Raw genomic sequence first — 24850 nt, 5'->3', positions numbered from 1 at the left:
ATACAGCCATCGATCCAGCAGCACTTGCCAGCTACCAAACAAGACATCGCAGCATCTCAACCAGACATTGCTGATTACATTTAGGAAAGTTTAGGTATCAAGAAAGGCTCTTGAGACCATGCACATCCCGGCAGCTGAATAGAGCAACTAAAGCCGAGCCTACTGAACTCCACATGCACCAAGAGCTCTATATGCACCATAACCATCTAGGTATTGGCAAGGATGATTGTTCTCCTACAGCTGCCTAACCCTCGTTAGGACTCTTCAGGGAAGACCACAATTTCGCACTGGAACTGCCGAAGTTTTAAAAATAAATGCGGCTCTTTTGTTGAAAGCCTATCTTCGTAAACATCCCCTGCTGACATTGTTGTGCTTCAGGAAACGTCAACACGGACTGGCCTACCCGGTAAACTCGCGTACCACTCTTATGAAGCGAACCACATTCACACCATCGTTAGTAAAAGATTAGTTGCTATACAGCACCCCCTACAGCAATCCGAACCGCTCACTACCCGGCTTGTGCTAATACCGCAACAAGGTAAAAGAAAGAATACTCTGTTGAACTCCAAAACGTTTACTGGCGTCCGAGATGTCCGCCCGGAATCCTCATACATGCATCTGAGCAGGCCACCTCCAGAGTAGCGAACAACCCGGTGCTTATATCAGGCGACTTCAACGCGGCCCTTCACTTATGGGGCTATAAATACGTAAATCACAGAGGCAACCTTTTTTAGAGACTTGTTGAAGCCATGAACCTCACAGCTCAAATCGATGCCACGACGAGTACAAGAACCGGCGCGAGCACGCTAAAAAACATCAATCCTGAACTCACTTTCACAAAAAACAACCCCCATGTGACATGGACCAATTTGGACCAATTGCAAGCCCGTGATCATGCGCTACTGGCCACCACTCTACATGGGTTAGAATACAAGGTCAGTACTTGGTTCGCCATCTTTCGGACTGGACGAAGGTAAGAGAAACACGAGGAGAAAGACACCAAAGGGAAGAACACAATTTCTCGACCATTCAAGAATGGATCGCACAGTTGTCACGGGATGTGAAGGCACATGGCAAGACATTAGAGACTTCCACCACCACTCCTTGCATGGACGCCAGCTTCCTTCATATATGGAAAACCCGATAAAGTCTGTTTAACAGTGGAAAAATCAGAGCATGAAACGCAAGCTAAAGAGGCGTATTCTTCTACTCGCTGCCAAGGCTGCAGAATACGCGAACAAGCTTGCGAGAGAAAGTTGGCTGACCCTTTTCGGTGGGCTTCAAATCACACTAAACACCACTGCTCTGGTATTTTAACAGTGCGACACAAGTCAGATGGAACCACACCACAACATGTCCACAATCATTCAACAATTTCCTGCAGGTAAGCGGATGTCCTTTTGGCTCTCACCGCCCAGTACATCCCTACGCAACCGTCGCAGCCGTTGCCCGAAGCGACCGGTCGCCTAAGTGAGCTTCTTGACGAGGATATTCACCTTCAGGAAGTTACGGCGGCAAAATATGAGGCGCCACACAACGCCAGGAATTCACCAAATCAGTAACAAAGCACTCACCAATCTCGACGGCCGTTCGCTGCTTGAATTCAGCTCCCACCTCAACAAAATGTGGAAGGGGGCTGTCCTACCCGAGGATTGCAAAACAGAGGTGTCCGCCTCTTAGCAAAACGAGGCGAACCAACAACCTTTGGAAACTCAAGACGCATCTCTCTTACTTCGTGTGTGGAAAAACTCCTAGAGCGTTTGGTTCTCAACAAACTGCACCAAGCGTATCTGGAAGACTTCTATAATCCCGACAAGGATGGTGAGATTTCATCCGGAACACTCAACGCTGCATATTGTACCCCAACCTAAAGTGGTAGTGATGGCCGCGGCGACTCGTGCCTCTCCCACTCCCATCCTCGCAGTGGACACCAAAAAGGCGTTTGATGATGTCAAACACATAAAACGTTTGCACCGGTTGAACACACATGGATTTGGAGCCATGCTATACAACAAGATCAGAGATTTACTTTCTGTAGGTAAAGCTGTCTTAAAATTCCGGGAAGCTACGGACGAAGTTCTCACTGGGTGACCACAGAACACTGCAAGGAGCTGTACTGTCCACTATCCTTTTCAACATTGCCATGCTAGGCCTTCTGCCGCTCCTCGACAACATCCCGGGAATCTGCCATGGTCTATACGCTGACGACATAACAATCTGGTCGTCCGCTGGTTCAATCGAAGAGTTAGAGAGCCTCGTAGAACAAGCAGTGGATGTGGGGTCTGCCTATGCCAAGTCATGTGCTGTCAGCTGCGCCCCCGGAAGATTAAGTTACTCCTGGTTTTAACGTGCACAACGTATTCTCTAGGTTCACCCACTGTCACTCTTTGCCTAGAGTGCGATTTGATTGCACCATCTTCGACTGGGAATAACCAGGGCATGATATTCCACGCGGACCGCCCCGACACCCTTATACTCTAAGAGCTCAAAATACAACATACCGGGGTACCCGTATGATACGCCGATTCGCGACTAAAACCATGGGCATGCAGGTAGAGGACATCCTTAGCCTTGTCGAGGCCTACTACGGAAAGGATAACTTACGACATACCTTACGGCCAGCTTGAACCCATGGAGCTCGAGGATATTCCGACCAGGAAGGCATACAATCAAGCCATGCGCCTCCCGCCAAGCACCTCTACTGAATGGCTACTGTTACTTGGCATCAACAATTTGGTCGAGTAGTAATGGCTGCGCAAAGGTCAGCTAAAGAATAAATTTAGCAGTAACCAAAACGAGGAGGTTGATCCTCACATGCCTTGGGCTGTCGGTCCCAGTCAGCTACCCAGCTGCCCTTACTGGAAACGTACCCAAACCCATTAATGAATACCTATTTGTGCCCAACTTATCACGCACTATACACTCTGTGCATCACGCAGTGCGCCGAGAATGCTGAACGTGGACAATATTTAAACTGTACGGAGATTCCTCATCTACCGCATACACGAACGCATCCAGGTACGACGAAAATGTCGCCATGGCAGCCACCGTCGTTTTAAATAGGCCCCAAAGGGTGGAGCATGTCCATCGCCTGACGTAGCCCTCTTCAAGCAGAAGAAGCGGTGAAAGCATTTTCGCTTAGCCAACGGGACGCCAAAGTTATAATTACCGACTGTAATCAGGCGTGTCGCAATTTTGGCAACGGTCGATTGCAGGTAATAACACTTCGACTGAGCCAGCAGAAGCCACCAACGATATAAGTGAGGATTGTACGGGCACCAGCTCACGGGGGCACCCCCGACAACAAGATCGCCTACCTCGTGGCTCGAGATTTGACCCGTCGAACCAGCGATAATGAAGCCCAGCCAGAGAAAAAGCATAATGTTGTCACTTTCCAGAAAATTGTGAAGCACTATAGGCTGTCCAGGAAAACCTATTCTTCAAGGCACAAATCGCTACCAGGAAACCCGATAAGAATGTTGCCCACCCGGCAGGTTAGCACCTTGACACATCCCACCAGACTTTACCTCCTAGACCGGGAACACGTTTCTCCACTTTGCCGCTTCTTTGGATAGCCTGGGACTATGAGACGCATGTGCGCGTCTGCGACAAATCTCCCCTAGACCTTCCAACATCCACCTTTTTTGGGAGAGAGCTTTGGCAAGCTTCAGCCTCGAAGAGTAGCTGCGCTTGATTGAAAGGGCTGTCGACAAGGCCCGAGTTCAAGGCATCCTTGAATGACGACGCCTCTCAGAGCATTTTCGTGATGTAGTGAAGTTTACTCTATCTCCACAAATTTTATGATGTGAGGCTTAACAATTGTGAAGCTTAACAATTGCAAAGAGCGAACGAACAGCAGTGGGGTCGAAAACGTTCAGAAAAATGGCGTGACTGGGCCTCTTGTGTCCTAAATATGGTGTCAAAAGCGTACAGAACACGTGGGTTATAAAACGCTCTGAGGCGGAGGGCTCAAAAAATTAATACAAGTATGTGATCCCTTTAACAAGCTGGTAAAACCTGATACGGGTTTCTTTTCTTGCAGAAATGACACAACGGCTGCGGCGGCCGGGGCATTCGGGACGGGAGCACAGCGCCTCAGTAACTAAGCCCAACGGGGGGGGGGGGAGGGGGGTAGTGTTCTGATCTGGAATCTTCACAATACTGTTTTGTGTTTCCGCTTTGGAAGTTATACGGAGTATCCGCTTTGGAAGATATACGGACGCCATGTATTCTGCGATGGCAATGTGAAGAATGTTTTACATGCCATAATTGAAAACACGCCTATATTGATAAAAATTTCCAAGAACATTTTTAATGTATGGTTCTCTTTTTGAAATGCCACACATTATTGGTTTATTTACTTTATAAAGCTCCACATTTCTGAGAGAAATTGTGGACAAGACGTTTCGGAATGAGAAGCTATACTGAGCAGAAGCTTATACGCCGATTCTTGAATATTTATCGTGAATCTTTAGAAATGTGTGTGTGTCTTTCATCTTTCTTTTGCGCGCTTGTGGTTCAACCGATGGGAATACCTTCCACGGGCCACAGAAACCTTTTGCGGGAATTTTTCGCACGCGCGTTCTACGCATTCCCAGGGATGATGTGCGGTTGAACTATCGCACTGTTTACGATATCTTTTTAAAAGTGACTTTGGCGGCCTGCCGCCCCTTTCTTCCTCCGTAATAGGCATTAGGCATTCAGATAATCTCCCTCTTCCCACACCTAGCTTGTAGGGATTCGACTTGACGTTTTGCTGCCATCGATCTCCACAGCAAATAGGGGATGTTTTAGCACTAAAAAGCCTGCAGCAACGGGTCTGCAGCGAAAAAGGCTAAAGTGTCGTGTTAGCGAGAACCTGCCTCCTGCCGTGCAATTCTCTGGTCTTCTTACGATCCTCTGTTGGCATATTATATCCGCAAATTTCTCCCGACATGAACGGTATTTCATTGAGGGATAATAACGTTAGGGCATAAATACCAATGTCGGGATAGCTAACAAAACGTCGCTAACAAAAAGTACCAAGAAAAGCTGAGGAAATACCTTAAGCTTGTACTTATCTGATGTGTAATTTGACGCGTATTTAAAACAGCGTTGTTTTAGGCAAAGTGTTCTCGCTACACTGTGACGTGGAGAAACTAAGAAGTAAAATGATAAAATTGTTTAAAATAATATTTTGGTGGCACACATTTTCGAAATATAATGCAGCCCTTAAAATGAGGCTGAAATAAAATTATGTCGAATGCGCGGGCGTCAGAAAGCGTTTTTCTCCGCTATCCTGCCCGTGGCTGGGTAGTGCAGATCATTTACAACGCCCTTTATCAGAAAAAAAAACACTAACGGTTGGCGAGACAAAACAGCGCCACAGGGCGTTCATGTCGGCTTTGCAAGAGTTGGGAGAGTAATAAAATAAAGTACGATATTTTTGTAATTAAACATCCTAAAATCAATCCTGTACTCCTACTTCAATACATTTTACGCATTCGGTATTGCTGAAATCATAAGGGACTCGTTATTTCTGTACCGCACTTTGTTCAATTTTGCCGACCTCTTCAAGAGCGAGTTCCTTAAAACGTTCGCCACCGGTGTGCGAAGGGAACGAGCCGAACTTTTGCTAGAAACGCGCAAGCAACACCCCAAAGAAGGGGTAGTGATCTTTGTTGAGGAGATGAAGACGTTGTTTCGACGTGTGGATCCGGAGATGACAGACGAAAAGAAACTAAGGTTTCTCATGCGAGGAGTAAAGCAGGACCTTTTTGCTTGCCTTGTCCGCAACCCTCCTAAGAAGGTGACCGAATTCACGTCCGAGGCGGCCGCGATGGAGAAGGCGCTGGAAGTTTGAACAAGGCAGTACGATCACCCGGTAGACGCGCTCGTTTCCGAGACGATCAGTGCCGGGGCTACAAGCTCAGACACTATGCGCGAGACTATCCGAGCAGTGGTCAGGGAGGACCTTCGGAAGCTTTTTCCGACGACGCCGCGACCTCAAGTGGATTCCCTTACTGACGTCATCAGCGAAGAGGTTCAACACGCTTTGGGCACTTCTATGCCATCCGGAGCACCCCGCCAGCCACAGAGGATGACCTACTCAATGGCTGTTCGTCGACCCCGCCCTGCTCCAGCCCGTCCACAAGAAGCACCACCGTACTGCCGCCCACTCTCGCCGCCATCCCCACTGTAGTCGCCCTCCACTGTACCGCCGTCCACAGCCCAAAACCAGACGCCAAGAAAGACCGACGTTTGGAAAACCACCGATAATCGTCCGCTGTGCTACCACTGCGGAGAGGCCGATCACATCTACCGTCGTGCCCCTACAAGAGACTGGGACTGCGTGGTTTCTTCGTTGACGCGCCTAGCCCTCTCCCTGGGCAACGACCATGGGAGATAGACGACTACCTGTCTCAAACCAGCCGTGTTACAGCCTGTTTCAACCATTCGCCGTCGCCCTATCCATACCAATAACCGACCCACCATATCAATGCTGACTTCTCACTTAGAAGGTCCCCCAGCCCACGCAGGGGAAACTAAAACCAGAAACTTTGGGAGGTAATGTTGCACAACGGCGGAAAAATAAACACCCCAACGAAGCAGCGACTCGCTGAAGACAGTGAATCACGCCATGCCCTCATCCCGACTACGCGAACTAACCCTGACGAGACTCCCGAACACGAAGACAGCTACGTGGCGCGAAGCGTACCCAACATGACAGAGACGGCCGCCGAGAAGACGACGACAACGACGACGCACAGTGCCGGACCGTCAACACGCAGAAGCCGAGATGCGACGCCCCAATGCACCTGGAACTCGAGGAAGGCGGCGTCCGAAGTCCGATTGTCCATCGGCGGCTTTGATGTAGTCGACCTCATCGACACGGGAGCCTACTATTCGGTAATGAGCAGGTCATTCGCGTCCAAGCTGAAGAAAGTTACGACAAGATGGGACGGTCCGCTCATTCGCACAACAGGAGGCCAACTCGTGACGCCAAGTGGAACGTGCACATCGCGCGTTCCCATAGACGGCACAACGTAGCCTCAGCGTTCGTCATTTTGCCTAACTGCTTCCGCGACGTCATCCTTAGAATAGACTTTTTGACGGGCATTGGTGCAATAATTGATCTACAGGCCGAGTCCACAACTTTTTCCTCCGATCACTCCATGACGCCGAAAGCGAACCCCGAACACTGTGCTGCTGTAAGGATCGCAGATGATCATGTCACCCTGCCACCTTGCGCAAGCTTGATGATGACGGTTTACTGTGAAGATGCTGTTTCTGACGTCGGCGCTATCGTAGAGAGTGGTCAAAGGTTGCTCCTCGACCCGGGTGTCTCCGTCACAACAGGCATTGCGCTCTTCAAGCAACGCGAATCCCAAGTTTTGGTCACTAATTTCAGCGAGGAATACCAGCATCTAAACAGGGGCGCTGCACTTGCGTTCCTAAAAAACGGAAGAAACGAGTGACGTGATCGCGGTCCCCGACTTTGAACGCTCACCCGAAGATACCCTCAAGATTCCGAATCCGTTCGAGGTGAATCCGGCGTTACCGCAAGAAGAACGGAAGAACTTATTGGAATTTCTGCATCGCTACAGCGAGTGTTTTTCATCGAACTCAAAATTACATCTGGCACCCCTGGCGAAGCAACGGATAATAACCGAAGATAGAGCCCGAATTACCCGACAGTCACTGTACAGCATCTCTTTACACGAGCGCGAAGCCAGCCGGAATTAGGTCGACAACATGCTCACCGACGACATTATACAGCCATCGAGAAGTCCGTGGGCTGCGCCGGTCGTACTCGTGAAGAAAAAGGATGGCACTTTAAGTTTGTGCGTTGACTACCGGCGACTGAACAAAATCACCAAAAAGGACGTGTACCCCCTGCCACAAATCTACGACGACCTTCACCACCTCTCGCATGCGAAGTACTACTCATCGATGGATCTGAATACCGGCTACTGGCAAATTGATGTGGACGAGAGAGACCGAGAGAAGGCTGCATTTATAACCCCGGATGGTCTATACGAGTTCAAGGTGATGCCGTTTAGGCTGTGCACGGTGCCAGCAACGTTTCAAAGTGTCATAAACACTGTGTTAGCTGTCCTGAAGTGACACAGCTCTGTTGTATCCCTCGGCGACGTTGTGGTGTTCGCCCGAAATTTCGACGAACACCTCGCAAGATTGTAGTCTGCACTCGAGGCTATTCGTATGTCGGACTTAACGCTAAAGCCTGAAAAGTGTTGCTTCGCTCACGAGGAACTCAAGTTTTTGGGACAAGTCGTTAACACCGGAGGAGTCCTGCCTGACCCAGCGTAAACATCAGCCATAGCGAACTCCCCCATGCCGAAAGACAAAAAGGCCGTGCGAAGCACCCCTTTCGCCTGGGAAAACGCCCAAGAAAGATCATTCTGCGAGCTCCAACTGCGCCTGGAAAACCCTCCTTGCTCGCTCATTTTGACGAAAACGCCGAAAGAGAAATGCAGACCGACCCCCGGGGTATAGGTTTGGGAGCCGTTCTCGTCCAAACGCAAAGTGGTTGCGAAAAAGTAATCTCCTTTGCCAGCCGTGGTCGGTTGAAGGGGGAAAAAAATTACTCAGCCTCTGAAAAAGAGTGCCTCGCAATTATAATGGAAATTTCAAAATTCCGCCAATACGTCTATGGTAGATCATTCAAGGTTGTGACAGACAACCATGTGCTGCGTTGGCTAGCCATTTTGAGGGACCGCTCTGGCCGTCTTGGGCGGTGGACCTTGCGCCTGCAAAAGTTCGACGTTACAACCATCTACGAATCCGGGAGGAAACACTCCGGCGCCAATGGCCTGTCCCGCGCCCCCGTTGACCCACCACCACAAGACTCCGATGAAACAGCACGTTCTTCGGAGTCATGACTGAGAGCGACCCTTGCCGCCCAGCAGCGTGCCGACGCCGACTTACGCGTCATGATAGACTACCTCGGTGGACGCAATGTCGCCGCGCCTAGGGCGTTCATGCGGAACTTACATGCATTGAGCATCAAAAACTCCGTCCTCGTGAAGGAGAATTTCAGCCCTGAACGACGAGGAATTATCTACTTGTCGTCCCCGCAGGCCGCCGTGACGAAATTTTGGAAGCGTACCACGACGACCCAACTTCCGGATATATCGGCACAGCTCGCACTATAGCAAAAATCAAGGTGGAGTACTTCTGGCCGCGCCTTACATTCGATGTCACCCACTCCGTTCGGAGTTGCAGTGACTGCCAGCGACGAAAAACGCCGCCGACAAGACCCACCGGACTTCTGCAACCGATCGCCGTTTCGTCGAGGCCCTTTCAACAGATTGGAATGGACCTCCTAGGCCCGTTCTCTACGTCACAATCACCGAACAAGTGGATTGTTGTAGCGACAGACTACTTGACGCGGTACCCAGGGACCACCGCTCTTTCGAGGGGGACTGAACAAGAAGTCATCAAGCTCTTCATAAACCAAGTTGTGCGGCGACATGGAGCCCCAGAAGACCTTTTCATGGACTTCGGAACGGCTTTCATGGCGGAGCTTATGCAAGGAATCTGACGTTACAGCAACACGGATCACCAAAGCACGACAGCGTACCACCCCCAAACGAACGGACTAACTGAACGTCTGAACAAGACGATCGCGGATATGCTGTCAATGTTCGTCGACGTTGAACATAAGACTTGGGACGATGAGATCCTGTATGTCACGTTTGCGTACAATACGGCTATCTAGGATACTATGCAAATGACGCCGTTCGAGCTTGTCTACGGAAGACTGTCGACTACGATGCTTGACGCCATGCTTCCGCATGTAGAAGACGACGACCTCAACCCCGACGTCACGGGATACCTTCAGCGTGCGGAGGAGACCCACCAGCTCCCTCGAGTTCGTACAACAAACCAGCAGCTGGTCGATGCCGGGCGCCACAACATCCGATGCCTAGACCTCGAGTACCACCCAGGGGATCGTGTTTGGGTTGGAACACCCATCCTACGACGCGGGCAGTTGGAAGCTTCTGCGACGGTATTCCGAACCCTACCAGATTCTACGACGTGTCGGCCAACTTACCTGCGAGGTGATCTCCGATGCTCATTCCGCAACATCAAAACAACGCACGCGGCTCGAAGTCATCCGCTTGGTTCGCTTGAAACCTTACTATGCAAGATAACGGACTTTTTATTATTGTTGTTGTTTAGACTGTCTTTTATTTTAGCATCAGGTTGATGCACTCTTAGAGGGGGGGGGGTAATGCCGGGAACCATGTATAAGTTTATGGTTTGTTTTTGCTGCCCGGCCGTGCCCGGCTGTGTTATCTGCGTCTCAAGCGGAGCTCTTCTTCCATTCTTTATATTTATGCCGCATGGGCTATCACATTCAGATAAGCCGACGGTCTCGCCCTAACGTGTCTAGCCCAGAATGATCTTCTTTGATCTACAATGTTTTGGATGTGAATCGACGGTTCGAGAAACACTCGCGCCAAGAGATAAAAGCCTGCAGAGCAGATGCCATGGCATTCGAATCGCCGACACTGCTTTACGCACCTCACCTTGTTAATGCTGTTTCACCGTCTGGTATTTTTTGAGTTGTTAGGGGAGCACAAGTTTGCTCCAATAACCTTAAAGACAACTGCGTCGTCTTTGGCAACGTGACAATATCATCGCTCATTATTTTATGCTGGAGATACCAAAGAAATGGCCGGTATAAAACGCTTTCTGGTGCGGCGAAACGCCAGGTTTAGCATAGCACTTTTAACATTAAATTCGCAATACTGCACCATTTCTCTTTCCTTAAAAAAAGCTCCCACGTTGAATCAATAGAAAGAGCACTTATGTAGCTTTCAAGAGAGTTAATGATCTACAATCAAGAACACAATAATTTGCTGTTGCTTTTCTTTGCAGTTGCGAAGTTGTGGGTTACTTTTATGAGGGAAGCTCTAACAGAGGGGCAGCTTACATTATTGTAACAACACGCGCCTTGCGATACACGTACTAGGTTAAACATCTGCGCTGACTGACTACTCGATGACTAGTGGTTTAATTGCTTTGGTTGCTTCAGCGACTGGCGAATGACATCTCACCGAAGAAACGCCGCGTATATAATAAAATGACAACAGCTCATCTTTGTCTTTTCCAATGTATTAGGAAAGCATGGTTGCTGTTATCACTATTCCCTGTGCACTCATTAGAATCCATATTGTGTATGAGTGTCTTATTTCGAGCATTGCCTGTATTAAGCACCCGTGTGCTGAGTTGGTTGTGCATATATCATCATGTTTTGGAGCTTCTTTTACGTCTTATTGTTGAAGAAATGAAATTAGAATGGTTTGGAAGTCAATGACTGCCTTAAGCCGAGAAAATGGTTAAGTGAAACTTCAAAGGATACCAAAACTGCTGACTTGTTTCTGTTTAAAAATGTTGGTCGCCATCCGGCCCTTCGAAACAGGATCTCGAGTAAAGCGTTTGAAATCCACCACAAAAGGTAATGTTAAAGGGTAATAAATGTTTCTCGTAATCTCGGCGGGCTTGCCCCTTGCGCTCGCATGGTGTTACACGATAATGGTAGAGAATATAGGCACTCTTTTCTCCAATGGTTCCGTGCTGTCGCTAGGAATATCGGTGACTTCGCATTGTTTGACATCTGTTTACGCTGCGGCCGGTAATGGGCGCCTCCGTTTTGTTCTTTATCTGTTCTAGCAGGTCAACTCCGGTCTGTGCTCCTTCCCTGCTCATCAGCTGCGGGCGAATGATGTCGCTTCGAATGCTAAATAAAGATAACGCGTGAAACAGCAGCTCAACATCACAAGGGTGTCTAAAGGTGCCATTTTGTTGTACCCTCGATAGGGTCCTTATCGAACTACCAGGGTGCAGGCAACGTGGAGGCCGTAGACGAGGCAATCTCACTTCACCTATAATGGCGAAAATGGTAGCCGTTGCTAACTGTCGTTGTAGGAACTTCTTCCTCTTCGTACATAGCAGAAGACGCTGATCGTCATCATCTTCACCAGCACGGACCGAGCGGTGGCACGCGCTCGCGCTCCACGCGACCCTGTTCCATTAAAGCCCTCATTATCACCTGACTTGCGCTCTCCGCTCTGTCTTGACGGCTTGGCAGCCGGTGGACCTCGAGGTTCATTACATGGTACCGGAAACCCGGGATCTCGCGACAAGGCCTACCTCATCGACGCCCGGAGCCGCGCAAGCCCTTTGAACCGACGCGGCGCCGGCGACCTTGGCCCCAGAATCCCCGGCCGCCAGCTGACTGCCATGGAACGGCTATTCCGACGTCGCCAGAGTCTCCGCTCTCAGCTGGACAGCGTAATTGCCGAAGCGGAAGCAGCGCTGCGAGGGCAGCCAGGACTTTCGGCGTCCGAGGTGAGCGTTCTGCTTGAGCGAATCGAAGCGCTCCACCAGCAGATCAGGAAGCTCGACGACCGTATTTTCGACGAAACGCCAGAAGACCTGCTGGATAATGAGACGTAGGACGCTGGGAGATACGGCGATAAGGTCGTGAACACGACAGCGACCCTGCGGTTTGAGCTGCAGAACGCCCTTGCATCCAGACTGCCCACACGACCGATGAGCTGCCCTACTCCGGCCACCAGCAAGTCTAAGCTGCCCCAGCTTGACTTAATCAAGTTTGACGGGAACCGGAAGAACTGGCAGCGTTTCTGGATGCAGTTTTCATCGGCTGTGCACAACAACAGCGAACTGAGCACTGCGGACAAATTTAACTATTTGAACACCCTCGTGACCGGAGCAGCCCCGTCAGCCATCTCTGGGCTTCAGGCCAGCGAGGAGTGCTACAAGGATGCAGTCGACATCCTGAAGAAGCGCGTCGGAGACGAAAGAATCATCGTCCAGGATCATCTCAGAAGCCTTCTGGACCTGAAACCGGTTTCGTCGTCGAACAACACACAGCAACTTCGACGTCTCTACGATCAGATACAGGTGCATGTACGAAGTCTGAAGGCCCTTGGCACCAGTCCCGCTAATTACTGCTTGATGCTACGGGAGGTTCTCTTTAGAACGCTACCACCCGGCATGGTCTTGAAGTACCACGAACTCTTCAAGTCACCGACGTGTACTTCAACGACATCCAGCTCGACTCAAGCCGTAGTTGACCAACAGAACGAGACGGCACAACCCCAACAAGAACTCCAGCAGCTTCTCGACTTTTTCGACCATCAAGTTCGGTGTCGAGAAGCTGTGGAGCGTCAAACAGCTGTGACAACGCCGGACGTTGCCGTGACACCACAAGAGCCACCTAGACAACAGAGGTTCCGAAACTTACACACCGTATCGGCTCTGCAAAACTCGGCGAACAACCCTCAACGGTGCTTGTTCTGCCAGTCCGTGAAGCATCGTTCCGAAGTTTGCGACAGCGACGAATGGAGCCTAAAACGGAAGAAGCAGCTGCTCATCAAGGAAGGTCGATGCTTCCGGTGCCTCAAAAAATGGCACATGGCAAAAGACTGCCGAGGCCGACTGCGGTGCGACAAGTGCCCCCGAAGGCATGCCACTACCATGTGCGCGCCAGACGCCTCGAGCAGAAACGAAGTGACCTCTACGCCCGTTAGTCTAGTTTCTCGTCAAACTGGCCCCATGGTCCTGCTTCAGACTTTGACCGCGACAGTCAAAGGCTCTGCGTCATATGGACGCTACCGGATCCTCTTTGACGGCGGAAGCCAACGCAGTTTTATTACTGCCGATGCGTCACAGAAACTAGGCTGTGAATTCCTGGAAGAGGAGACTTTAACTGTGGGTGTATTTGGAGGCCAGAAAACGACAAAAACAATGAGAAAAGTACGTCTCCTCATCGTTTCCCAAAACACAGAAAGGCCCGTGCACATCGAGGCACTTGAAGTAGATGCTATATGCAACGAGCATATACCCGTGCCAGATGACCAAGTCATCAAGACGATGGAAGCAATGCGTTTAGACACACGGGCACTCTGCGCACGAGGTTTCGAAGAAACCAAAATAACGATCCTGATTGGCTCGGACCACTACTGGGATCTGGTAACCGGCAACGTGAAGCCAGTGACGACGAAGCTCAAGGCAGTGGAAACGTTGCTTGGCTGGACTGTTCAAGGCCCGCTGCCGTTAGGAGCTAATGTCACGCACTGTGCTAACGTTGTCGTGCTACGAGCGTCCGTGGAAGCCAACGAGGTCTCGGAAGTCCTTAACCGTTTCTGGGACTTTGAAAGCATCGGCGTCAAGTGCGAGGACGAACGAAGTTCCGAAAACGATCTGGTCATTACCAAGTTTGAGGAAACAATCAAAAAGGCGAATGAACGGTATGAGGTCGCGCTTCCGTGGAAACCATGGGTTGACTTGGCGGATAACCTTGCTGTGGCAGCGAAGCGGCTCCACATCCTAATGAAAAAACTAGGAAAAGATGCCAGCCTCATGGAGAGGTATGACGCTACCATTAGAATGTACCTGGAAGAGGGATCCGCTGAAAGGGTACCACCGACGGGAAACGTCCCTCGCGGGCGATTGTATTACATGCCCCACCGAGCAGTGATCCGCGGAGACCGTTCTACGACGAAAGTGCGAATCGTGTTTGACGCATCATCCCATGAAAATGGTGCGAAGTCGCTTAACGAGAACTTGGAAGCTGGCCCAAACCTGAACCCCGACGTCGTGACCCTTCTACTGCGTTTCCGAAGGTACAAGGTAGCAATGACCGCTGACGTCGAGAAAGCATTTCTGCAGATTCTCCTACGTGAAGAAGACCGAGATGCTCTGAGATTTCTCTGGTTTAAGATATTGCCTCAAGCGGGTCGACCGTTACCAGAGCAGGAAATCTGGAGAATGACTCGCGTTCCTTTCGGGGCCACTTCAAGTCCTTTTTTGTTGACAGCTACATTGAAGCACCATTTTCGGCGATGCGAAAAGAAATATCCGTCGACAGCCCGTCTGCTTCAGGAACCCATGTACATGGATGACCTTCTCATTGGAGCTGATAACAGTGCAGAAGCCATCAAAATGCATGAGGAGATCGTTGAAATTTTTCGTGCTGCGTCCATGAATATCCGGAAGTGGGTGAGCAACGATCCGTATGTTGCTGCTTCTTTTGAAGAGAAAATAACTGCCCAGGAAAAGGTGCATTGTCCTCCGTCAGGGACGACGAAAGTTCTAGGGATTTCATGGGACCCTGAAACGGACACGTTCTCCTTCAAAAACAACAGCCTTCTGCACTTCATACAGCAACACGAAGTGACAAAACGATTTGTTCTTCAAGCTATCGCAAGGGTGTATGACCCACTGGGTTTTCTATCGCCCTTCCTTATCAAAGCCAAGATCCTGCTGCAAGACATCTGGCGAGAAAACCTTGACTGAGAAGACCCCCTACCATATCGACTGCGAAGCATATGGCTCAAGTGGGCCGAAGAACTAGCCCTACTGCACGATGTAGTCATCCCAAGATTTTTAGGCGCCGGAAGGCATGGCCAGAACCGCACATCCAACCTTCACGTCTTTGCAGACGCAAGCGAGTCGGCTTATGGAGCCGTGGTCTACCTAACCATTCACGATGCCAGCGGCAGTGCTCGGACAGTCCATCTCCTTGCAAAGACGAGAGTTGCACCACTGAAAACGGTTACGCTAGCACGACTTGAATTGATGTCGGCTATAATAGCGGCACGTATCTACAGCTACATTACGAAGAACTGCGAACTCGACATCGATGAAGTTACGTTTTGGTCAGACTCGCAGATTGCCCTCTGCTGGATTAGAAACGATCCGTCGACATGGAAAAAATTCGTGCGGAACAGGGTGCAAGAGATCCGGAACCTGACGGATTACACACGTTGGCGCTTCTGTCCAGGAAGGGAAAAGCCAGCCGACCTTCTGACAAGAGGCATCTCGGCTGACCTGCTAAAGCGATCGCACCTGTGGTGGCACGGTCCAGACTGGCTCACTGACCCAGATCTGTGGCCGGAAATAATTCCAGAAGGCGGACAACTAGACGCACCCGAGCAGATGGCAACGACCGGTGCTCACGCCGTGAATACGACTATTTTGGTGCCACAGGTGATCGACACTGAACGCTTCAGCTCATTGTCCAAGTTACTCCGCGTCACAGCATGGGTACATCGTTACGTGAAGAACCTGAAACAAGAGGATAAAGTGACCGGGCCTCTGACCACCGAAGAAGTACAGCATGCGGAGCATTACCTCATTCGCGTGGAACAGCAGCTTCACTTTGATGTCGAGGCGAAATGCATCGCAACCAAGAAACCTCTTCCGTCGCACAGTAAAATAAAGGAGTTGCGACTCTTAGTCGATGACGACGGTTTGTTGCGAGTTCGAGGAAGGGTGCTCACCAGCGACACATACGAAGCCCAGGTCCCCATACTCCTACCGAAGGACACGCACTTTACACATCTTATGATCCAGCACGCCCATGTGCAAGTCCTACATGGAGGAGTACGAGACACCCTGACCCAAGTTCGCGAGAGGTTCTGGATTCCACGCGCCCGACAACTAGTAAAATAGACTATCGGACGATGTTTCGTCTGTCAACGGCTGCAGTCCAAGCCCATAGTGCAAGAGACACCTCCGCTGCCCAAAGACAGAACAACCGAAGCGTTTCCTTTCTCCGTAAGCGGGGTTGATTTTGCTGGGCCCTTGTACATCAAAAGCAGAGCTCAAGGACGGGGATATATTGTTCTGTTCACTTGTGCCCTCACAAGGGCTGTTCATCTAGAACTCGTGCAAGACCTAACAACAGAAAACTTCATCTGCGCCTTGCGGAGATTCGTGTCCCGACGGGGATTGTGTAAAACCCTCTACAGCGACAACGCACGAACTTTTGTGCGGGCTTCGAAAGAGCTTCAAAGGCTATGGAAAGCTATCAGACACCCCGATGTCCTTACATTTTTTACGACGTTTAGAATACAGTGGAAATTTATCTGCCCAAGTTCTCCTTGTTGGGGTGGTTTCTACGAGAGACTGACCGATCTATCAAGATGTGCTTAAAGAAAATGTTGGGCAGGCGCCTAGTATGTTACACGGAATTGGAGACACTTTTAACCGAAGTGGAGGCTGTATTGAACTCTCGGCCCCTGACCTACATATTTAACGACGGAAACGAACCGTGCCCACTATCTCCGTCAAGCTTTCTTGTGGGGAGGAGGTTTACGGCGTTGCCACCGTACGAAGCCGTGGAGAACCCCAACAAATCGGCTGACCAGCTGCTAATCCTTTGGCGGAAGGAGAAGATGACCTAAAAGCGTTTTCGACCCGCTGGTCTAAGGAATATTTAAGTGAGCTCAAAAACTTTTCTGTCAACCAGGTCAAGGGGGTCGATTCATTGAAGGAAGGAAACGTGGTTCTCGTCAGCGAAAAGCAGCGTCCAAGGCAGATGTGGACTCTTGCAAGGATTCAAGAACTTCATCGCGGGCGTGATGGCAAAGTCCGTTCCTGCTCCTTACACTTGCCTTGTGGAAAGACAGTCGACCGTCCCGTTCAACTTTTATACCCCTTGGAAGCCAACTAGCGTCATCTGTCGACGGGGGAGAATGTAGGAACTTCTTCCTCTTTGTACATAGCAGAAGACGCTGATCATCATCTTCTTCACCAGCACGGACCGAGCGGTGGCACGCGCTCGCGCTCCACGCGACCCTGTTCCATTAAAGCCCTCATTATCATCTGACGTGCGCTCTCCGCTCTCTCTCGACGGCTTGGCAGCCGGTGGACCTCGAGGTCCATTACAGTCGTGACTGAGTGGAGTACTATAATATTATATCTGGTTACCCAACCCTCGGATTCACTGGCCGCCAAAGGCTCGGTACTGCCTAGCCTGACGCAGGCGCTCGCTATCTTGGACAAGAACCGCTCATGAAGTGACACCAGTATTGGCTATTCTTCAAAGATAGCCTGCAAACATAATCTTCACTTGGAACCAATGGTCGTAGAGAGGGTTCCCGTTGTAGGGACGCACCTTTTTATCCGTGATGGGGTTTCAATGCTTGTTTTGTAGTTTTTCTAAACGCATTTTTAGCTCTATGTTGTATGCCTGATTAGGCTAGCGCATGGGCTTGCCTTGACACCTTGCGTTTTTGTCAAAGAGATCGGTTTTTCCAAAGACGGTGAAACCATTCGGTGTTAGGTGTATACAGCTTTGCTGTAAAACAAACATGCACGCCTAAAAGTCCATTGCAAAATATACGTGCTAAAATAAGTACCTAGCAAAATGTAAAATCCTACGAAAATTTAACCACGAGGTTCTCACTTGGTTAGCACGCAAAAATGATTTGCTCTGGAATTAAATGTCTCGAGATGGTATATTGCATTCCCTTCGAGCATACTATGTCAAAAACCGCAACGCATTCCTTGGAAAGGTCTGCACTGGTAACGTTCAAGCTTTCCGAACTTTCAACCACTATTCCCATTGGTATTCTAGGCATGCCGGCACGAACAACAACGTGGTTGCTAAACAAGGTTGCGATAATATTAGAAAACATCGGGACTGCTCAGGATCTAGTTGAAGTAATCTATCACAGGTCCGATAAACAGGTGTGTAGAAGTATTACCGTCTGTCTGCACTGCAAGCGTTCCTTATCTACTCATGGTAATTTAAACCTTTTCTGAAATGGCCTAATATAAACAATTGTTTGATGATGATGATGTTTAGGTTTTAATGGCGCAAGAGGAACTAAGGGCAAGAGCGCCAAACAAAATTCATTTTATGAGAGGGACATGAAATTAAAAGTAACACATTTCAGTAAAAAAATAAACAAAGTAAGACACAACGTAACGAAGCTGGCTGGTGTAAAGGCCCCGGTTGACGAGATGCATGATAAGCAATGAGATGTAGAAGTTTTACATCGGTGAGAAACTCAAAAACCCGTTTGATTGAAAAAATGGGCTCGTTCATTGAGAAGTATGAAGGGTGTTGTGGAATATGTCGTGTGTATAATTTGTGGGAAATGTTCCCGTCATGGTATGTCAAGTGCCTTGCATTGAATGAGTATGCGGATTACGTATAGGCCCTGACCATACCCGCTGCACATGTGTCTTGGGGATCGAGTGTGCAGATGGGTGTGTGTAACATGTGTGTGGCCTATCTCTAACCTTGCCAAGGCCACCTCTCTGTGTCGGTTGTGTGAATCAGTTGTGTATCAGCCAAAGTGGGGTTTTACAATTTGCCATTTGTTGTTTGCCTCTTCACTCTAAAGTTTTTGCCATGTTTTATGTTGTTGTTGTTTTATGTGTGGTTTGAAGTCGGTGTAGGGCACTGTTGTTATGTGCACCATGTTTGTGAGTGCAGCAGCGGTCATTTCGTCTGCTGTCTCATTTCGAGCGATACCTGAGTGGCCTGCAACACAACACACTGTCCCATCAAGGTTTGCACCATATGCCGACCCAATTTTCCGAAGAGCAAGATTGACGATGTATATTTTTAGAGTTCTTTTGGGATGGTAAAGCCCGTACAACACTTAGTGAATCAGAGTAACTAACGAATTTTGTGATATGGCATTTGACAATATGGTTCACAGCAAGAAAGATTTCTTAAGCCTCGGCTGTGAAGATAGTACAAGTTACATTCATGGATTCAGAAGCTTTAAAATTGGATCTGTGTGCAGCACATGACACGCGGACTCAGTTTTGGAGGCGTAGGTGTAAAATTCTGTACAGTGGTACTTCTCCTGTAATGACAAATTCTGCAGTATTTAATTTCTCGGTGCCCCATTTTTAACAAGTTGGATGAAAGACAAGTCTCACGACATTGGGAAGGCGCCATGGTGCTATAAAATCAATGCAAGATGATTTAAAGGTGTTTGAAAAGGAGACTGTAGGTAAAGCCACCTCCTCTCTCACTCTGTTTGCGAAGGAAACAGAAATGGATGGGCGATTTAAAAAGAGATGTTAGTTGGACGTATCCATAAAAACTGGCTTAAAAGGATAGTTAAAGATTAATAAAATTTTAGAAGCATAGAAAAGATCAACACAGGTTCTTGATTGATTGATTGATTGATTGATTGTGGGGTTTAACGCGCCGACGCAACGCAGGCGATGAGGCGCGCCGTAGTGAAGGGCTCCGGATTAATTCTGACCACCTGGGGATCTTTATCGTGCGCCGAAATCTCGTACACACGGGCGTTTTTGCTTTTCGCCTCCATCAGAAAAGCGGCTGCCGCGGCCGGGAATCGAACCCGCGACCTCGTGCTCAGCAGCGCAACGCCTTAGCCACTGAGCCACCGCGGCGGGTCATCAACACAGGTTCGCTGGTGCTCTATGCACCATTTGTCGCTTTCGACATACAGGCTTAGACTGGGCGTGCACGGAAAGCATCGAGCGAGAGGCGAAGCCCCAAGTGCTGCACTGGGTCGAGCATTTTTAGCGCTGTTTTCGTGGCGGACCCATAGACAACACTTCCGTAATCCAAGCGAGACCCTACCAAAGAGGTATAGAGGATCAGCAGGAGTTGTTTTTCTGCACCGTATAATTGGTGAGAAAGGATTTACAGAATATTCATTGTTTTTAGATACATTTGCTTTAGCTTTTTGATATGGGAGATGAATGTGAGTTTTTCGTACATCACCGCACCCAAAAATTTGTGTTCTTTATTACGGAACTTGGGTAACCATTGAGAGTTATTTCAGGATGCGGCTTTATTCCGCGTCTCTTTGAGAATACGACACAAGTACTTTTCGCGGCATTACGTTTGAAGCCATTTTCGCCACCCAGGCGAGAAAGTTTTACCCCAAGCAGGACTTGACGTTCACATATGGATATGTTACAAGATTTAAAACATATTTCTACACAATCAACATACACTAAACAGGAGATTGATAAAGGGAATGCTTTGCGAAGCGAGTTCATGTTGACAATAAAGAGCAAGCAGCTCAAAACTCCACCCTAAGGCACGCCATGTTCTTGAATGTGAACCCTTGGCAGTGCCGACCACCTCTGACATGAAAATTTCGTTTGGACAAGTAACTATCAAGAGTGTTCAACATGTTACCTGTTATTCCATAAGATTTTAAGTCTGGAAGAATGCCGTACCGTCATGCGGTATCATAGGCTTTTCCGATGCCAAAATATACAGCCATACAGTACTGTTCGTGTGTAAAGGAACGTTTAATGTATGATTGTGAATAAACTATTTGATCATTTGTGGATTGCCCAGGCTAGACGCCTGCGTGGCACCTCTCTAGAAGACCATTCTACTAAAGAAAGTACACAAGCCTCCGGTTAATCATCTTCTCGAGAAGTTTACACAGGCAGCTGGTAACTGCAATTGCCCTATAGCTGGCCAGACAGGAAGGGTCCGTGTCTTCCTTCAGCAACGCCACTACTATGGCCTCCATCGAAGAGTGTGAAATAGGCACCGAAAGCCATATTTTATTGTATAGGTGTAAGAGTGTTTCAAGAGTGTCTGGCTGTAGGTGTTCTATCATGGTGTATGTAAACTTATCAGCTCCTGGAGGTGAAGGTTTGCATGTGGTCAGGTTGGTGTTCAGCTCATGAATGGAAAAAGGAGAATTGTATGAAGTGTGGGACTTGTTGCTATCACGCAGAGACGTTTTTCGAAAGACATTTTGTGTTTCATGAAACTGTGAGGTGTGCTAAACGGGACGTGTTGGAAGTGCTATGCAAGTGTGTTAGCCTGGTCTTCAAGTGTTTCACCTGTTGTACTAACCAGAGAAAGGCTGTGTGTATGTTTTCTTTTGAGTTCTCGTATGTGTGTCCAGAATTTCTGAGTGTCGGTTTATGAATTTATGGATAAGGGGAAGGTCCGCCAACTGTCTTTGTTTGCCTTACATCGCACAGGCTCCCCAAGTGCTTTTGCTCGTTCAAAGGAGATGAGGTTATCCGACGTGGGGTACCTGCGAAGGACACCCCACGCCTTGTTTTGGGACTTTTCCGCCCGCCTACAGTCCTTGTTCCACAGGGCCTCCTTGGGTTGCAGGACGCACTGAAGGCCTTGGAATGGACTTTTGCCAAGCGTCGAGGATGTGCGCCGTGATGAGTTCGGCAGCTTCCTCCACGTGTAGGTGCTTTATAGATGTGTGGTGTAGTTTTCTGCAGTGCTCCAATTTGCTTTTGATTCATAAAACCTCTAATGGGAAGATGGACTGCTTGGGCATGTACCTATAAACGTTAGTGAAGTGGGGAAATGGTCACTACAATATAAGTGGGTGCCCGCACCCCACTCAAGACATCGAAAGAGAACTGCAGAACCAATAGCCAAGTCAAGATGCTAGTATGTATTGTGTCGTAAGTTACGGTATGTCGGCCTTTTTTTGTTGAAAAGGCATGCTCTAGTGAATGTTAGAAACTTCTGTATCAGGCGACCTCGGGCATCTGTTTAGGAGGAGCCTTAAAGAGAGTTGTACGCATTGAGGTCGCCTGTGAGCATATATATCTCGGGTAGCTGGTCAACCAGTGCCTCAAAAACGGAGCTGAAAAGTGCAAAATCAGTAGAGATGTAAATGGAGCTTACCATTATCAACCAATTAAATATTATCGTACGGATTGCTACAGCCTCAAGAACAGGGTTTAAACAGAGGGAGTGGCATTTTCTGGGCGACAATGGCCACACCACCCGAAGATTGAGTGCAGCCAACTGTGTTCTTTCTGAATACCATGTACCAATTAGGATATTTGTCTGTTTGGAATTAAGGTGAGTTTCTTGGAGAAACATGACACTTAGCTGACTGGCATGCAGCTTCTCATACTCATCGTCAAGATTTTTAAGGAGGCCTCGGCATTTCCATTGGATGAAGTTTTCTGTTACCATTATTTACATTTACCATTGACTGGAGTGTGTATGTGGGTTTATGTGTCGTCTTTCGGGGCTGTTACTGTGGGATTGGGGTTCCTTGGCCTTTCTGTAGGCTTGGACCTTGCACGCCGCTCCTTGCGCTGCGTTGCAGGCAAGAACGGCACGACATTCATCTCCTCTTCCGATGTCCGAGGGGTGCCCGGCGGGCAGGGCCTCTGGGCTTGGACCGCCTCCGCGGACACTTCGCTTGCGCCACCACCACCCAGTGCGTCGGGGGCGCCAGAGGTAGAATGGGCGCTGCGGTGGCGGTGGGAGCCTACGCGAGGCCCCCGGTGTCCATCCCCATGGCACCCTCCAATGTACTGGAGGACAGGAAGGTAGTTGTGGGAGCGGGATCGGTCCCAACAGAGATGGTTGGCACCACAACCGCTGCTGCCTGAGCAAGTGGGGTGGTCTCGGGTTGGGCGGCCGGAGGCAAACCGATGGGGGACTAGGGCGGGACAAGATCCGACTCGCGCTACTGGGTCCCCGCCGTAACCAGACGCCGCTCCGCCCCCCGCTGAGCCACGATGGCGTAACTCCCATGGGGGAAAGAGGCGAACCTTTTTCTCGCCTCTGGGAAGGTGATGTTCTCAGTGACCTTGATGGTGATGAACTTTTTCTCGATTTGAATTTTTTTTCCTTGGTGTTAGCACGCCCCATGAGGCCCCCCGCAGTTCCCAGAAGTGAGGGTGGTAGATGGACAATTGCCACTCGGAGGATTTCGCGCCCCGCATTTTGCACAAGTTGTTCGGCTACGGCAAGAATTCGTACCGTGCTGGCACTAAAAACAGCGCCGTGGGTTCGGGATGTGTGGACGGATGGAGCACCGGATGAAGCCTGCATTTATATGTTGAAGTTGAAGTTGTCGTTTATGTCCATAAACGTACACCGCCGTTTTGGTGGAAAATCGGATAAAAACTTGGGCACAAATTGTAATAGGGAAAAATGTTTAAGTGGAAGAACTTCGTGGTGAAAAGTCAAGATGATGTGCTCTGTTGGAATCTCATTGCGGTCTCTGCGCATTGTGATGCGTCTCACGGCAGTGACGCCCTGATCCTTCTAGCCCGCAAGAAGATCCGCTTCCGTCTAGTCCAAAAGATCTGGCTCGGATATCGCACCCTGCGAGCTGTTGAGGCTCCGATGGGGTGTTGCGCTGATGTCTAGACCAGCCAGTCTAGTCGGAGCTAGAAGCTTTGCTCACTGCTGCTTTTCAGTTACCTCGATGAGGAATTCAACTGACCTTTGTTTTTTGGACTTACACGATTTTTCTATTATGGCTTCAAGATATTTTGCGATCAAGAAGAGTGTCTGCGATGCAAGAGGGTGGGCTGGACTGAGGGATTCTATGACAAGAAATCGAGATAAATTATCTGGTTCACGAAAGGTTACCGCTGGCAATGGGGGAAAATATACTTCCGTGCGGCCCCTTTTCAGGAACCGATTTTGTGGGGTTTTGAAAATACCATATAGCTTAGTATAAAAGCAGGGGACTGGGGTATTTTCTTTTCTTCTCAAAATTCATCCTAATAGCTTGAGAGGTCCTGGAGCTCCCTGCCTGGCAAACAGACAGTCAGCCCATCCGCCATAGCTTGACCTGGACTCCTACCGCCACCGTTAGAGGTTTCTATCCTCCACCTTAAAAACACAACCCCACGATAGGTTACAGCTTATGTTAGGGGCTCGGAGACCGCGGTGTCGCCAAGAACGTAACCAAGATTACTCACGATGCCCCGTGCAGGGAAGGAATTGGTTGCTTTATTTTGTAAAACATTGCGGCTCCCGGGCCCAAAAATTAACACTGCGCAATGCTAAAAAAACTCCACAGCCACAAGTTAACATGGTATGAGTGGCATACAATTGAACCAGCGCCATTCTATCTAGCGCCCCAGCATTTCAACTCTGCGGCCATTCAAGGTAGCCCTCTAAGCTACGGCATTACTGATTGAATTTGCTACCATCGTCTTGTCGAGAATGGCTTTGCTAGCTGCATCGTTGGAGAACCTTGTTTGAAGGCAAACCGATTTCGTTGTGAAAATGGGTTAGCCATCAAGCAAACCGAACGCCGGCTACTGGATGCGT

At 49.2% G+C, this 24850-nt stretch overlaps 1 protein-coding gene across 1 annotated transcript; it reads left to right on the top strand.

Annotated features, from left to right (window-relative positions):
* The first annotated feature begins 1353 nt into the window (after positions 1 to 1353).
* On the top strand, positions 1354 to 23169 carry LOC144148311 (uncharacterized). Its single transcript, XM_077679864.1, has 5 exons — positions 1354 to 1384; positions 12101 to 12360; positions 12532 to 14660; positions 15363 to 16403; positions 22881 to 23169. Exons 1-5 carry the CDS (start codon positions 1354 to 1356, stop codon positions 23167 to 23169), a joined length of 3750 nt encoding a protein of 1249 aa, XP_077535990.1.
* Positions 23170 to 24850: the final 1681 nt, after the last annotated feature.

The sequence above is a fragment of the Haemaphysalis longicornis genome, unplaced genomic scaffold, assembly GCF_048455015.1.
Source record: "Haemaphysalis longicornis isolate Haplotype H1 unplaced genomic scaffold, Haemaphysalis longicornis Haplotype H1 scaffold_8, whole genome shotgun sequence".
Lineage (NCBI taxonomy): Eukaryota > Metazoa > Arthropoda > Arachnida > Ixodida > Ixodidae > Haemaphysalis > Haemaphysalis longicornis.
This window is presented reverse-complemented; position numbering and strand designations above follow the sequence as displayed.